The sequence below is a fragment of the Pogoniulus pusillus genome, chromosome 22 (genome assembly GCF_015220805.1).
Source record: "Pogoniulus pusillus isolate bPogPus1 chromosome 22, bPogPus1.pri, whole genome shotgun sequence".
In the NCBI taxonomy this organism is placed as follows: Eukaryota; Metazoa; Chordata; class Aves; order Piciformes; family Lybiidae; genus Pogoniulus; species Pogoniulus pusillus.
In genome coordinates, this window is record NC_087285.1 from 4,073,144 (window position 1) to 4,087,751 (window position 14,608).

At 49.1% G+C, this 14,608-nt stretch overlaps 1 protein-coding gene across 1 annotated transcript in view; it reads left to right on the forward strand.

Annotated features, from left to right (window-relative positions):
* Positions 1 to 13,745, forward strand: part of ETF1 (eukaryotic translation termination factor 1) — a 34,765-nt gene extending 21,020 nt beyond the window's left edge. Inside the window, exons 4-10 of the mRNA XM_064161493.1 lie at positions 4,033 to 4,171; positions 5,067 to 5,257; positions 5,749 to 5,878; positions 7,071 to 7,226; positions 7,800 to 7,864; positions 8,981 to 9,128; positions 11,275 to 13,745. Of these exons, the coding sequence (XP_064017563.1) occupies positions 4,033 to 4,171; positions 5,067 to 5,257; positions 5,749 to 5,878; positions 7,071 to 7,226; positions 7,800 to 7,864; positions 8,981 to 9,128; positions 11,275 to 11,357 (912 nt within the window). The 3' untranslated portion in view covers positions 11,358 to 13,745. The remainder of the gene's footprint in view (positions 1 to 4,032; positions 4,172 to 5,066; positions 5,258 to 5,748; positions 5,879 to 7,070; positions 7,227 to 7,799; positions 7,865 to 8,980; positions 9,129 to 11,274) is intronic.
* The last annotated feature ends 863 nt before the right edge of the window (positions 13,746 to 14,608 follow it).

A 14,608-nucleotide genomic window follows, 5' to 3' on the forward strand; every position in this document is an offset into this window, starting at 1 on the left:
CAGATGTGTTAACCCAGCCCTTTGGTGGAGAAGTGGCAAGTGCTTGATCTGTCTGAAGTGAAGTATTTTTATCCAACCTCTTATCTAAGTTAAATGAAAGGTATTTCATTGGTCATGTGTTTAATGTGTCTTGACTGCACAAAGTCAGTTCATGGCCTCCAAATCCATTTTGGCTCTGTTGGCAGCTGCAGAGTCTCCGTGTCTGTGGTAGAGGACTGACTGCCTGCCTCTCATGTCCGTGGTGTTCACCACCATAAATGTGTGGGCTGAGACCTGGTTGCCTGTCACCATGCCTGTGTGACATGGGTTTGACAGGCCTTCAGTGGTGCAGCTCTACTTCTTTGCTTGTCTTTTGGGAGATCTGATCCATGATTTGGTTTCCAAGGGTAGGAAGACTTCAGGAGGGAAAGATATGCTTGTTTCACAGGTGAGATATGTCCCTGTTACTGTCTCCCCACAAAGGATGGATTCCCAGTAGGTCTTTGAATAACAACATCCACAGACAGCTCTTGAGTTCTGAGCCCACATACCCATAGGCTGTTGAAAGCAAGAGGTAGAGAAGGCAAATGAGGAAAGAGCCAGAGGTGCAAAGCCAAGGGACATGCTTGTCCCTGCAGTTGTTGACACTGGGTGGACTGTAGTGGGACTGCCCTACCAGGAGGGGGATTCATTCGGTCTTGGCTGCAGCCACTGCCTCAAGGCACTGATGGAACACAAAAGAAGGAGCTGTTGCCCAGAGGGCTGTTCCCAGGAGGCAGCTGGAAATGCTCTGATGCTGGTGTGGAGCATTGCTCAGTGAGAGCTCGGCCGTGGCTTGAGAGGACTTTGTGGCAACTGCCGTTGGTGATGTGATTGCTAACAGCACCTTTCCCCATGGCCTGTTTGCTGTCAAGTAGAATCATGGAATCAACCAGGTTGGAAGAGACCTCCAAGGTGATCCAGTCCAACCTAGCACCCAGCCCTAGCCAATCTATCTGTGCTGCAGAATCCCATCTAGCTGGCAGAGCTGTCCTGGGCAGCGAGGTGATGCCAGCACTGAAGTCTTGATTTGCCTATTGATCTTGCTTGATTGCAGAGCTGTGCTTTCAACCCAGTGCTTGCCCCTGGTGTGCAATTACAACTCAACAGCTAAGGCCTCTGGCTTGGGACATCAACAGATGCCCTCTGAAAGAGAGAGAAGATGTGATCTTCACTTTTCTTTCTGCAGCCTCAGTCTAAAGCTTCAGCTCAGGCTGAAGGAACAGGAGAAAAGCAATAGCCCCTTTTTTGTGTTTGATAGAATTGTAGGATGGTATGGATTGGAAAGGACCTCTGAAGATCAAGTCCAATCCCCCTGCCAAAGCAGGATCACCTAGAGCAGGTCACACAAGAACACATCCAGATGGATCCTGAAAGTCTTCAGAGCAAGAACCTCCACAGCCTTTCCAAGCAGCCTGTGTCAGGGCCTCCAGCACACTCAGGGCAAAGAAGTTTCTCCATGCTGAGGTGGAACTTCCTGGGTTCCAGTTTGTATCTGCTGCCCCTGGTCCTTTAACAGGTGACCACTGAGAAGAGCCTGGCCCATTCTTCTTGACACCCTGGAGATACTTATACACATTGCTCAGATCCCCTCTGGGGCTGCTCTTCTCCAGGCTAAACAGCCCCAGGTCTCTCAGCCTTTCCTCACACACAAATGTTCAGTCCCTTCATCATCCTTGTAGGCTCTGTCAGATACTCTCCAGAATATCCCTGTCCCTCTTGAACTGAGGACCCCAGATCTGGACTCAGTACTCCATATGTGCTCTCATTAGGGCAGGGTGGAGGTGAGAGGACAACATCCCTTGACTTGCTGGCCCCACTCTTAATGCACTCCAGGATCCCATTTGCTTTCTTGGCCACAAGGTCACATTGCTGTCCCATGGCTAACTTATTGCCCACCAGGACACCCAGGGTCAAACAGTGGAATTGCTGACACGTAGCCAGTGGAGGGGGAACTGAGGGAATTGCTGATGGTTGGATACTTCATTAAAACAAGAGGGAATCAGGAATGTGGGAGCTGTAATCATCTGCTCCTTGGCAGGAGTATCTGATAAGATTTCCTCCAGATACTTTATTGCCTGTGTGAAACCAGAGTAACTTCCCAAGAGGGACCTGAACCCTGACGTGTGTCTGAAGGGTGGGATTTACAATGACTTATTTTGATACCTTGGCTGGAGCATTCATTCCAGTCACAGGATTTGCTTGGCTGTGTCCCAGTTAAATAGATTGCAATGTAATATGGCACTTCCTCCTCTCATTCATCTCACTGCTGAGGAATTAATGCAGAATATTTGTTTTGGCCAGTAGATTCCATTAAACCTTAAGAGTCTGTTTTCTTTCCAGCTTTGAAAGCTGTAGCCTTGGTGGGGTGTGGGTTTTGGGTGAAGGTGACTGATGAGTTTGATCCTTTCCCTTCAGCACAGTAATCAAGCTGGCAGGCATGCAGGCAGTTAAAGGTCTCCTGCAGTAAACCAACACCATCACTCTCTCAGTATTGAACTGGTGACTTAAAACACTCTGGAATTTGACAAGTCCTCCATCCTGCTGATGTGGGTTTTGCCAGCCAGGAAGAGGATTCTGGCTGTTACTTTTATTGGGCATGCTGAAGTGAGCAGGAGTGGGAGCCCTTGAGGGAGCAGTAGCTGGTTCCCTTGGAAAAGAAGCATGGGGTGTGAGTAGCTGTGGGTGTCCCCCACCACCAGGACCAGGGCTGGGCAGGAAACTGGACCAAAGTAGCTCAAAAACCTTGATACCAAGCAGTGCTCTAGTTGTTAGTCAGCATAAATGGCCCTTTACTCTTGTGGGACTCTTGAATGCTGCATCCTGCTCTGGTGTCCCCATAAGAAAGGCCTGGTGTCTCAGTAAGAAAGATATGGAACTGTTGGAGTGAGTCCAGGGGAGGGCCACAAAGATGATCCAAGGGCTGGAGCTATGAAGATAGGCTGAGGGAGCTGGATCTGTTCAGCCTGGAGAGGAGAAGGCTCCAGGGCAACCTTAGAGCTGCTTTCCAATAACTAAAGGCATCCTACAGGAAGACTGCAGAGAGACTTTTCATAAGGGTCTCTAGAGACAGGACAAGGGGGAATGGTTTAAAGCTGAGGGAGAGCAGGGTTAGACCAGATCTTAGGAAGAAGCTGTTCAGTATAAGGGTGGTGAGACTCTGGAGGAGGTTGCCCAGAGAGGTTGTGGATGTCCCCCTCTCCTTGGAGATATTCAAGGCCAGGTTGGATGAGGCTTTGAGCAGCCAAGTCTAGGTGAGAGATGTCCCTGTCCGTGGCAGGAGGGTTGGAGCAGATGGTCTCTGAGATCCCTTCTAACCTAAACCATTCTACCACCTTACAGGATGACTTCAGCTGCCTACTTTAAAGGGAACAAAATGGAAAGATAACTTCATTTTCCAGAAGTTGCTGTGACTGTCTTCTTTAGCCAGTTGTGTGCAGGACATTTATTGCTACTGTCACTTAGTTCTGCTTTGTAAGGCTGAATTTGTCAGAGCCACTGTGGATTTCATCATTCTGCCTCTGAGACTTGAAGCCAGGAGGTGCTGCAAACCAGTGTTTGTGGTGGTGGGCGAGCTGAAAGCTGGTCTGTCCTGCTGCTTTGCTGTATAAAACTGGCTGGGCAGTGAACTAAGCAAGTTCTGCCTTCCTGGCTGCAATGCTCATGTGGTTTTGCCAACCATAGAGGTGATGCAGCCTCATAGAGGAGTGATCTGTTTGCTTGCAGAGCTGAGCTTTAGGCCTTGGGGTGTTCCAGCTGCCTATGATGCCACAGGACGAGCATAGGTACCAAGCATAACCATGAGCTTCCTTTCTGCCCTTGGCAGCCTTCTGTGAGATGATCCTCAGAGCTGGTCTCAACTTCTGAATCTGCCGCTCTTCCTCTGGTTTAGTTATTCAAAAAGCCCAAACAAGCAATGAGCAGCCCTGAAGTGCAATGTGCTGAGGGGTACTGTGGCTGGTAGCCTTTCTGAGCCAGGGTGCTTCCTGCTGACAGCATCGTTTTGTGTTGCAGGCTCTCACGGCGCTGCTTTCCGACGACAGCAAGTTTGGCTTTATTGTAATAGATGGTAGTGGTGCACTCTTTGGGACCCTTCAAGGAAACACAAGAGAAGTCCTGCACAAATTCACTGTGGATCTTCCAAAGAAGCATGGTAACACCTCAATCTGTCTCCAGAATGTCACGGGCTAGGCTGTGAGGGCAGAAGCAGGGGAATTTGGCCTGTAGGTGTTTAGCTCGACTCGATTCTTTGCTCCCCTGAAATCTGACAGCAAAGCCTCTCGACTGAGCCTTCTGTCAAACTTCATCACTGTAATGTACAGCTGAGCAGCTTAAAGTGGTTCCTCTTGGGGGTTTTTGGGACGTGTGACCCTTTACTTGGTTTTGGGACAGTAAATTACTGGCACAAGGAGTAGTGCTACTCACTTGGCAGCATCTTTGAAGCGTGCATCTGATGGTGTCGCCGTGAAAAGCAAGAAGCACAGAAGCCTGAAATAGAGTGAGCAAAATTCTGCTTCCACTACATGATGCTGTGTCATAGTGAGCCTCTAAGTAACTGGTAGCTGCTGCTGGTTTACTTGTTAGTTACTCCTGTCCTCTATAGATGAAGAGGGGATGAAATGAAATCCAAACACCTCCCCCAGTACGTTTCTGCAGCAGAGATTGCTGGGATGGGTTGCATCAGCAAGAAGAGTGTGTGGGGCAGTGTAAGGAAGGAAATTGTTTTACTGAAGGTACAGGCTGTGGGAGATGTGCACAGATGTTCAGGTCTTCTACAGAGAGTTGTGATTCTTGGGTACAAAGGCAGAAAGAAAACCCCAACATAGTCCCCTCTGTGGAATAGCAGAGAGGAATCTTTGGCTGTGCATGAACCCTCTTTGTTCTCCTGCTGTTCCAATGAGTGCCTCTGGCTCTGCTTGTGGCAAACTAATTCCAAAGGCTTCATCTGCCTTTAGCTTCAGCTGTTGGGGGCCCGGTGGACAGCCTGTACTAATAATCTTCCTGAAATGCCTTGCCAAGTGGTCCCTGACGTCTGTGCTGTGGTGCAGGTAGAGGAGGTCAGTCTGCCTTGCGCTTCGCTCGCTTGAGGATGGAGAAGCGACACAACTACGTGAGGAAGGTAGCGGAGACGGCCGTGCAGCTCTTCATCTCTGGAGACAAGGTGAACGTGGCTGGGCTCGTTTTAGCTGGATCAGCTGACTTCAAAACTGAACTAAGTCAATCTGACATGTTCGATCAGGTGAGTGGCCTGCTCTCGGCACAGCCCAAACCTTTCAGCTGTCAGCGCGGTGACAGCAGTGGTAGCTGCGCTGTAAAATGCGTCTGTGGCTGAAGGGATTGGATTGAAACGTGTGATGGGTCCTAAAGAGGGCTCCCTTTCCTGTAGCCTCCTGCAGGGAGGTAAGGTCTCCTTTTCTTAGTAACAGTGCTAATAAGAAATCCATCCTCCCTGGTTTTGGAATCGCTGCTTCACGTTTCCAAATCTAAAGCAGAAGCTTTGTTGGAATTAAACTCCACTAAGTTCAATCTCTGTGCCCCTGCTGCCTGAGAACTGTGATTCGATATTAAGCATTCTGAGGTTCCTCTGACTCAGAATCTCTGCTTGCAAGTGAAGCAAAACAGATTAATGCTGTGACTCGTGCCAGGTACTTACTCTTGTAGCATTATGAAGTGGTCTTGTGGCAGTGCTGTGTAACACTCTTTGTCATGTCTCCTCTCTTTCTTGTGTAGCGGTTGCAATCCAAAGTGCTCAAACTAGTTGACATTTCATATGGAGGAGAAAATGGATTCAATCAAGCAATTGAGCTGTCAACTGAGGTCCTCTCCAATGTGAAATTCATTCAAGAGAAGAAACTAATAGGTATGTGGCTACGTGCACAGCCTTCTGAGCCAGGTGTGCTTGATTGAGTGTGCTGATCTTCCTTAGGACCTCCTGGTAATGCTTTTGTGTGCTGCCTCAGCTCCCAGTGCCTTCTGGTGGCCTTCTCTGTTTATCAGCATCTTGGACAGCTTCTCAAATGCTACAGCACTTAATGTGACTTCAAGGAGTGGAGGATTTTTTTCCCCTGGATTGTTTTCCTCACCAAACTTCTCAGTCTTTTCATCAGAGATCATTTTACTTTCAGGCCTTCTAATGACATTTGGGTGGGAGGGGGAAAAATACCTTCTCAGATTGTTTGCATCTTCAGCAAGATGAGAGTTAAGATGTGCTTTCCTTTAAGACAGCAGTTGAAATGATCCCTTGTCTGGCTGTCAGCCCATTTGAAAGCAAGAGAGAGGAATAGGAAAACTATCAGAGAATCATAGAATGCTTAAGGTTGGAAGGGAACTTAGACATCTACTCCTACCAACCAGTCACAGACAGGGACACCTCTGTACTAGATTTGGCTGCTCAAGGCCTCATCCAACTTGAGCTTGAACACCTCCGGGGAGGAGGCATCCACAACCTCTCTGGGCAACCTGTCCCAGAGTCTCACCACCCTTGTGATCATCTCCCTGGCATCCAGTCTAAACCTACTCTCCCTCAGCTCCAAACCATTCCCCTTTGTCCTGTCTTTGGACACCTTTATGAAATGTCCCTCTGCAGCCCTCCTGTAGGATCCCTTCAGGTACTGGAAGGCAGCTGTAAGATCTCCCCAGAGCCTTCTTTTTTCCAGGCTGAACAAGCTCAGCTCCCTCAGCCTATTCTCATAGCAGAGGTGCTCCAGCCCCTGGATCATCTTTGTGGTCCTCCTGTAGACTCCAACAGCTTTTTGTGCTTCTTATGCTGGGAACAGCAGAAGTGGAGAGAGGCTAAATAGTGCCTGCTGCTGGGTTAGTCCAAGTGATTTTTCCTTAGTGAAAGAAAGCCCTCACTCCAGTGAGATTCCTGACAAGGCAGCGTTGGCTTCCTGACAATGAATGTTCTGAATGACATCTTACCATGTCCCTGACTGCCTTCAGCAGCATTGCAGGCTGCTTTTCCAGTTTGTGGGTGCATTCAAATCAGGCTGTTTAAAAATCCATGTGGCTTGATCATTGCTCTTGACAATCTCTCTGTCCCCTGGCTGCAGGACGATACTTCGATGAGATCAGTCAGGACACGGGCAAGTACTGCTTTGGTGTTGAGGATACACTAAAAGCTTTGGAAATGGGAGCAGTAGAGATCCTGATAGTCTATGAAAATCTGGATATCATGAGATACGTTCTGCACTGCCAAGGCACGGAGGGTAGGTAGCACTTTGGGAAGGTCCCTGAGGGTTTAACACCTAAGGCATTCTGCTTGGATAGATTGCGCTGGAGGGACGCCGCAAGGACATCTTTAAGGACTCGCTCCAGGGGGTGGTGTGTAGGGAGGTCACTACCTTGCAGCTTCTCAGATGCTCTGGGTGAAGTCTGAAACTAGAAAGCTTTCCCTCTGCAGAAAGAGTCACAGTGCTGGGGTGGCAGTTTGTGTCACAGAGCCAGCCTGAAACCTGCCTGTCAGTTATGTTCGTATAAATGCGAGGCCAGGGGGTTACAGAGGGGACACTGACCTCACCTTTGGCCAGACCTAGAATTCCTAGTGACTACAGACGAACCCTACAGCAGGGCCTTTTCCTTTTGTGGTGTTGGCACTACAGTTACTTTCTACTGGCAGGCCCTGCTTGGTTTCTCATAGAGCTTTGGCTAGACAGAGGCATCGTCAATGACCAAACCCTCTGTGTTGTCACTGCTGCCTGTTGTGAGTCTCTTGCTGTCTTTAACCTGCATCTCATAGTCTTATCCAACCTCATGTGTTTGTTTTCTTTCTCCCTTCTCAGAGGAGAAGATCCTGTATTTGACACCAGAGCAAGAGAAGGATAAATCCCACTTCACAGATAAAGAGGTATTTCAGCTCTGGGGCTCGTGGATTTACTCTCAGTACCGATGCAGCATTCTCAACATGTGAGCTTAGCTGGTCACAAGCACAGGAGCCTGATGACCTTTATGCTCTCAGATGAGACTTCAAGCTGGTAGCCTCTGGCTCTTCCTGTTCACCTTCAATGTAACCCTAGGATTCTGGCCTTGTTTTTCTCCAGTCCCTCCTGCTGCCAGTGCCAAGACTGTCAAACACTTGAAGTGAGAGGCAATATGGGACTTGTGACCACCTGCTAAAAGAGATTGGTAGTCACCGTACAGCATGCCAGGCTAAGGTTCCAGACCATTGCTCTCTGCTTATTGTGTGCTGAAGTGGTCAGTACACAATAACTGTGAGGGTAGGAACTGTGTCATTTAAGTGCAGAGGAGTGTTTGCTTCTAGATGTATTGGAAATGTGGCTCTGTCACTCACTGCCCGTGCAGGCTTTCAGACCCTGATGGGGTGGGGCAGGAGAGCTGGGCAAAGAAGTCTGTCTTTGGCAAAAGAAGGTGGGCATCCTTGTTCCATGCTAGGACTGCCAGGGGGACCTTTCCAGCTGCTCTCCCTCGTGGTGGGGTAATTGCTAATTCCTTCTCTGCATGGAAGGTTCACCATGCTCTCTGCCCTGCTGTAATCTGTGCCAATAATCACTTGACCTTCTCCTTTTAAAACCAATGCCTCTTGCCTCTGCATAGATCATGATTTCCTGGAGTCCACAGCACCACATTTCTAAACAGTCACTGAGACAGTGTAGCATGAGAGGGCAGTTGAGCTGAAGAATGACCAAGGCATTTTCTCTTCTACGTCAGCACTAACCTCTGTAGCGTAGCAGCCCAAAACAAGGCCTGTCAGTAGCTAACTTCTTAGCACCAGGAGCCTTCTGCTTGTACCAGCTCTTGTCTGATACAGAGATGTGTCAGGAACACCTACAACCCAGTCCCTGCCAAGTGTGCCAGGCTGCACTGGCCTGAGCATGAGGGCTGGAAAGAGAGTGGGGATGCTGAAGCCAAAGACAAGCTTTTTGGTATGGATTGTCTCTACCTAACATGTAGTGAGCTAACATTTTTGTTTCTTTCCCCTCCCTCTTCTCAAATATCTGCACAGACTGGCCAGGAACATGAACTGATAGAAAGTATGCCCCTTCTGGAGTGGTTTGCAAACAACTACAAGAAATTTGGAGCAACATTGGAAATTGTTACAGACAAATCACAGGAAGGATCCCAATTCGTGAAAGGATTTGGAGGAATTGGAGGTAACTGTAGGGGGAGGTGGGGGGAAAGGGTTTTAAAAGGGCTTTGTCTTCCTTTCTTTATGGTGGAGTTGATAAGGTGGTGTCAACACAAAGGAGATTAATCTTACTCCTGCCAGTTCCAGTAACTACTGTGTTCATCAGGGGTCTCCAGGTGAATTCATCTTAGCAAGGTGATGCTGCATGTTAGGCAGCTGTCACTTTGCAGCTGTGTTCATTGGATCCCTTTGTCCTCTGGAATGCTCAGAGGGTGGACTGTCCTTCTTTCCAGCTGCTGGCTTTCAGAAGGGCTGTGAGCTGCTTCACTGTGTCCCTGCACAGCTGTTGTTTCGTGGCAGGCCATGCCCTGCTGTGTAGAAGTGGTGTGTGACAAGCTCCGGCCTAGTTTCCGAAGCAGCTGGGTATCTGTTACTCATCTCTCAGAACTTCCCTGTACTTTGCTCCCCACTCTTCTGCTTCTTTTCAAAACAAAAGTATTTTCAGCCCAACTTCAGGGAGAAAGAAGGCTTCTGAAATCCTCTTGAGCTCACTGACCAGTGTCAGTGAAGCCTGACAGAGGTGCAGATAGTTCCTGTGCTTCAGTCCAACAAAATCAGTAGCAGGGTAGAGCAAAGCCACCTGCCATGCACCACCTTCTGCCCAGACTTGCTGGTGATTCCAGGAAAAAGCTGTTGCTTATTTACTGATAAGCCAGCTGTGGCTGATGGCTGTCAGACAGAGAATCACAGCATTGGTTTGCTTGAAGAGACCTTTATGATTGAGTCCAATTGTTAACCCGGCACTGCCAGGTCACCACTGAACCATGCCTCTTAACACCACATCTGCATGGCATTTCAGTCTCTCTGGGGCTGGAGATTCCTTTGGGCAGCCTGGTCCAGGCCCTGATAATCCTTTCAAGGAATAAATTGTTCCTTGTGTCCAACCTAAACCTCTCTTGGCACAACCTGAGGCCATTTCCTCTTGTCCTACTCGTTGTTACCTGAGAGAAGAAACCAACTCCCACCCAGGTTTCAGCCTCCTTCCAGGGAGCTACAGAGAGCAATGAGGTCTCCTCTTGGCCTCCTCCAGGCTGAACACTCCCAGGTCCCTCAGCTGTTCCTCTCCAGACCCCTCACCAGCTTTACTGCCCTTCTGGACCTGCTCCAGGCACTCAATGTCCTTGTGGGAGCGAGTGGCCCAAAAGTGAAGCCAGTATTTGAGCTGTAGCCTCTCCAGTGCTGAGTACAGGGGCATGATCACTGCCTTGCTGCTGCTGGCCACACACTTGCTGATGTAGCCCAGGATGCTGGTGGCCTTCTTGGCCACCTGGGCACATGCATGTTTTCAGGTGGCTATTGACCAGCACCCCCAGCTGAGCAGCTTCCAGCCGCTCTTCCCATGCAAGGTTCTGGGTTTGGGGGTCTTTGTGACCCAAGTGCAGGACCCAACACTTGGCTTAGGTGAATCTCATCCCACTGGTCTCGGATCATCCAGCCAGCCCGTCCAAGGTCCCTTTGCAGAGCCTCCAGCCCTCAGGCAGATCACTGCTAGATGGCTCCTATTGTCACAGTATCACAGGATTGGAAGAGACCTCACAGATCACCAAGTCCAACCCTTTACCGCAGAGCTCAAGGCCAGACCATGGCACCAAGTGCCACGTCCAATTCTGCCTTGAACAGCTCCAGGGACGGCGACTCCACCACCTCCCCGGGCAGCCCATTCCAGTGTCCAATGACTCTCTCAGTGAAGAACTTTCTCCTCACCTTAAGCCTAAATCTCCCCTGGCACAGCCTGAGGCTGTGTCCTCTCGTTCTGGTGCTGGCCACCTGAGAGAAGAGAGCAACCTCCTCCTGGCCACAACCTCCCCTCAGGTAGTTGCAGACAGCAATAAGGTCTCCCCTGAGCCTCCTCTTCTCCAGGCTAACCAATCCCAGCTCCCTCAGCCTCTCCTCGTAGGGCTGTGCTCAAGGCCTCTCCCCAGCCTCCTCGCCCTTACCTGGACACGCTCAAGCATCTCAATGTCCCTCCTAAACTGGGGGGCCCAGAACTGAACACTTGTCAGTGAGCTGCTGGGGAGGCGCCGGTGTGCGGCCAGGGCTGGCCGAGCTGCGCTGAGTGCCTGAGCAGCTCTTTGCCATGTGAGGGAGCTAAAGCCTGTTGTTTTTGCCAGGTATCTTGCGGTACCGAGTGGACTTCCAGGGAATGGAATACCAAGGAGGAGACGATGAATTTTTTGACCTTGATGACTACTAGGTAGTCGACCTGGGTCCGGCAAAACGTGCCTCGCCCCTCCAGCATCCAACCCAAGGAGCAAACTTCACGGTGGAAAAACACAACCAGATCCCTGCCTTAGAATTGGAACATTTCCAGAACTCGATCCACAAGCATTGGATTGAAAACAAACAAAAAAAAAAACCCCAACCCAACAAAAGAACCAACCAAACAACAAAAGCAAAACCCTACACTTTGATTTGTCCTAGTGTCAGTACAACAGCAAAACTACTAAGTTCCTATAATGCCACTTTGGACTAATTTAAAAGGAAGAAGAAGGAACAACAACAACAACAAAAAAAGAATCCCAATTTTTACTTTTACTCAGTGGTGAAAAATTGGTTGCTCTTGAATTTTATGGAAGTGATTTTTTTAACCTTCATGATAACATTAACTGCTGTAAAACCTCTTCCTTCCAAAAAAAACAAAACCCAACCACCAAAAAAAAAACCCACCCCAAAACCCAACCAAAATTGATTAATAAAAGAAACAAACCACAACAGGATCTTACTTTGGATTGGAGAAATCAGTGGCTGCGTTTTGCAGCGCCCTTGACCCATTTACATGGCATCCTCAGCTTAGCCTGCAGGAGGAGAAACGCAGTGAGGGTGGGAGCTAGCCGCTCTCCTCAGCTGAATGAGAAGGAGGCACTTGCCCAGAGTGTGCTGGCTTAGAACGTGTGGCTTGCAAATTCAGATGGTCTGGGGAGGCTTAGCAGCCTAAACCTCCTTTTCTTTGCAGGAGCACTGCTCTCCCTAAATAGGAACTGCAGCTCTTTTTTGGTTTGCAATGAAAATGCTGCTGAAGTCTTGGGCTTGATTTGGGTTGGAGCAGCCTTCAGGCTTTGTTTTTTTTTTTTTTCCCCCTCTCCCCCTCAGTTTTGATTAAAGAAAAAGTAAATAAACAGATGATTGAAGTGAAGTAAGGTAAACTTTGGTTCGTTCCTTAGTTTTTGGTTTAGGACTGTGTAAGGTTTCCTTGATGATGTGAATTTGAGCCCACGGTTCTTTAGTGGAAGTGGGTGTTTGAGAGGAATAATTAGGCAGTGGAGCCCTCGCCTGAAACCTTGGTGCTGGTGCATTTGGAGCATTTCATACTGGTCTTCTGAACCTGAGCACAACCCCCTGGGGATATCCATCTCCCAGCACTAAGGCACTCGCTCTGTGGTGTTGGCTCCCAGGTAGATCTGCTGATCGACTCTAAACAGGTCCTTAACGGCTTCAAACTCCCTGTGGCGCCAAGGCTGAAGACAGCTTTTTGTCATGGCCCTGCTCTGCGGGATGCATTTCCACCTGCCCCGGGTGGCTGGGGAGGGTTCAGGTAGTCTCCCAGGCAGAGAGGGCAGAGTGACTGCCGGCACGGGGTGGTGCACAAGTCCTGCTTCTTGCCGGGGGTCTCTGGGCGCTCTGACATCGCAGTGCCTGCCGGCTCTGTCCTCCCCTGCCTCTCCCACTCCTGGTGCATCGCTCCAAAGCAGCTCCTGTTCCAGTCGCATACCTGCCTCTTGTTCCAGTAAATCCTGTTTCACTTGAATGGAGGAGGAGGGGCGGGGGGAGCTCATCTGCAGGCTTCTGCCACGCTCTTCTTTGAGGTCCAAACTTAACCCCGATGGCAAGCAATAGAATTTGTACTCCTCATTTCTAACCTGGCAGATGGCTTTGCTGTCCTTCTCACATCCAAGCTGGAATCTCTCACAGAAGGTGTGACCCGGGCCCACCACAAATTTGCACAAACCCAGGTTTGGGCACAGTTTGTGGCTTTGTTTTGTTTCCCCCCACCCCCACCCCCTTTCTTCCTCTTCCTCCTCCCTGAGTTTGGGCATGCATTTGTGGTCCCCACGGCAGTATGCTCTGGATTTTGCCATTGTAAATGGGTCTGATGTGACAAGACCAGAGAAATTGGGTGTAAATTTCCATCTTTTTGTTGTTGTTTTCTTTTTTTGGGGGGGGGGAATATACTGCTTGTTGTTTCACATGGATACATTTTAGGGTATGCAGCTCATTTTTTTTTTCCCTTTGGGTTTATTTTCCCCCCCCCCTTTTCTTCTTTTTTTCTGGGAGGTAGTTTTTATTTTTACTATTTAAGTTTGGAAATGATGCCAAATTTCTCTCTCTCTTTCTCTCTCTTTTTGTTTTGTATTTCTTTAATCAATGTGTTCTCTTCAGTGATATATATTGCATTATATATTGATGTGTATATCAATATATACTGATATGTATTACACTTACACATGCAAACACGGTCAACGGGGGTGACAAATCCTAGCCTTTGCATACTATATAGCCTCTGCAGAGAGATCCCAAGCAGTGATATCTTGGTGTTGTGATGTACAGAAATGGAGAAGAGTATTAAACCATATTTAAGAATATAGTTTGGATTCCTGACTTCTTTTCTTTAGTCCAAGAAATGGTTTACTTCTCAGCTCGGTGTGGTCTGGAGCACTCCAAATTTCCTTTCTTCTCCTCCTTCTCCTCGCTGGGGGTTTGGATAGGGATGAGAGGAAGGCACAAAAACTGCTTTCCCTCCCCTATCCCTGCCCTGCAGGCTTGAAGGGGGAACAGCAGGGGGTGCATTTCAGTACCTGTGCTGACCCATATGGGAGCCTGCACTGCAGTCAGGCTGGTGCTTGGCTGGGTTTTGCACCCAGTGTAAAATGGCTAAATGGACACTTTGACTAGAAAAGCTAAAGTAGAGCAAGGGAGAAGGCAGGAGGTGGTTCCTGCCTTGAGAGAGTTCTCATCTTGACAGAGCTCCTGGCAGGACAGATTCTTGCTGCGACAGAATTCCTGTCCTGGGCTGTCCTTGCTTTGGATGGCTCCTACCTTTTGCACAGCTCTGGGTTTTACACCATCCCTGCCTCTGGATGGCTCCTACCTTTTGCACAGCTCTGGGTTTTACACCATCCCTGCCTCTGGATGGCTCCTACCTTTTGCACAGCTCTGGGTTTTACACCATCCCTGCCTTTGGATGGCTCCTACCTTTTGCACAGCTCTGGGTTTTACACCATCCCTGCCTTTGGATGGCTCCTACCTTTTGCACAGCTCTGGGTTTTACACCATCCCTGCCTGTGGATGGCTCCTACCTGTTGCACAGCTCTGGGTTTTACACCATCCCTGCCTCTGGATGGCTCCTACCTTTTGCACAGCTCTGGGTTTTACACCATCCCTGCCTGTGGATGGCTCCTACCTGTTGCACAGCTCTGGGTTTTACACCATCCCTGCCTCTGGATGGCT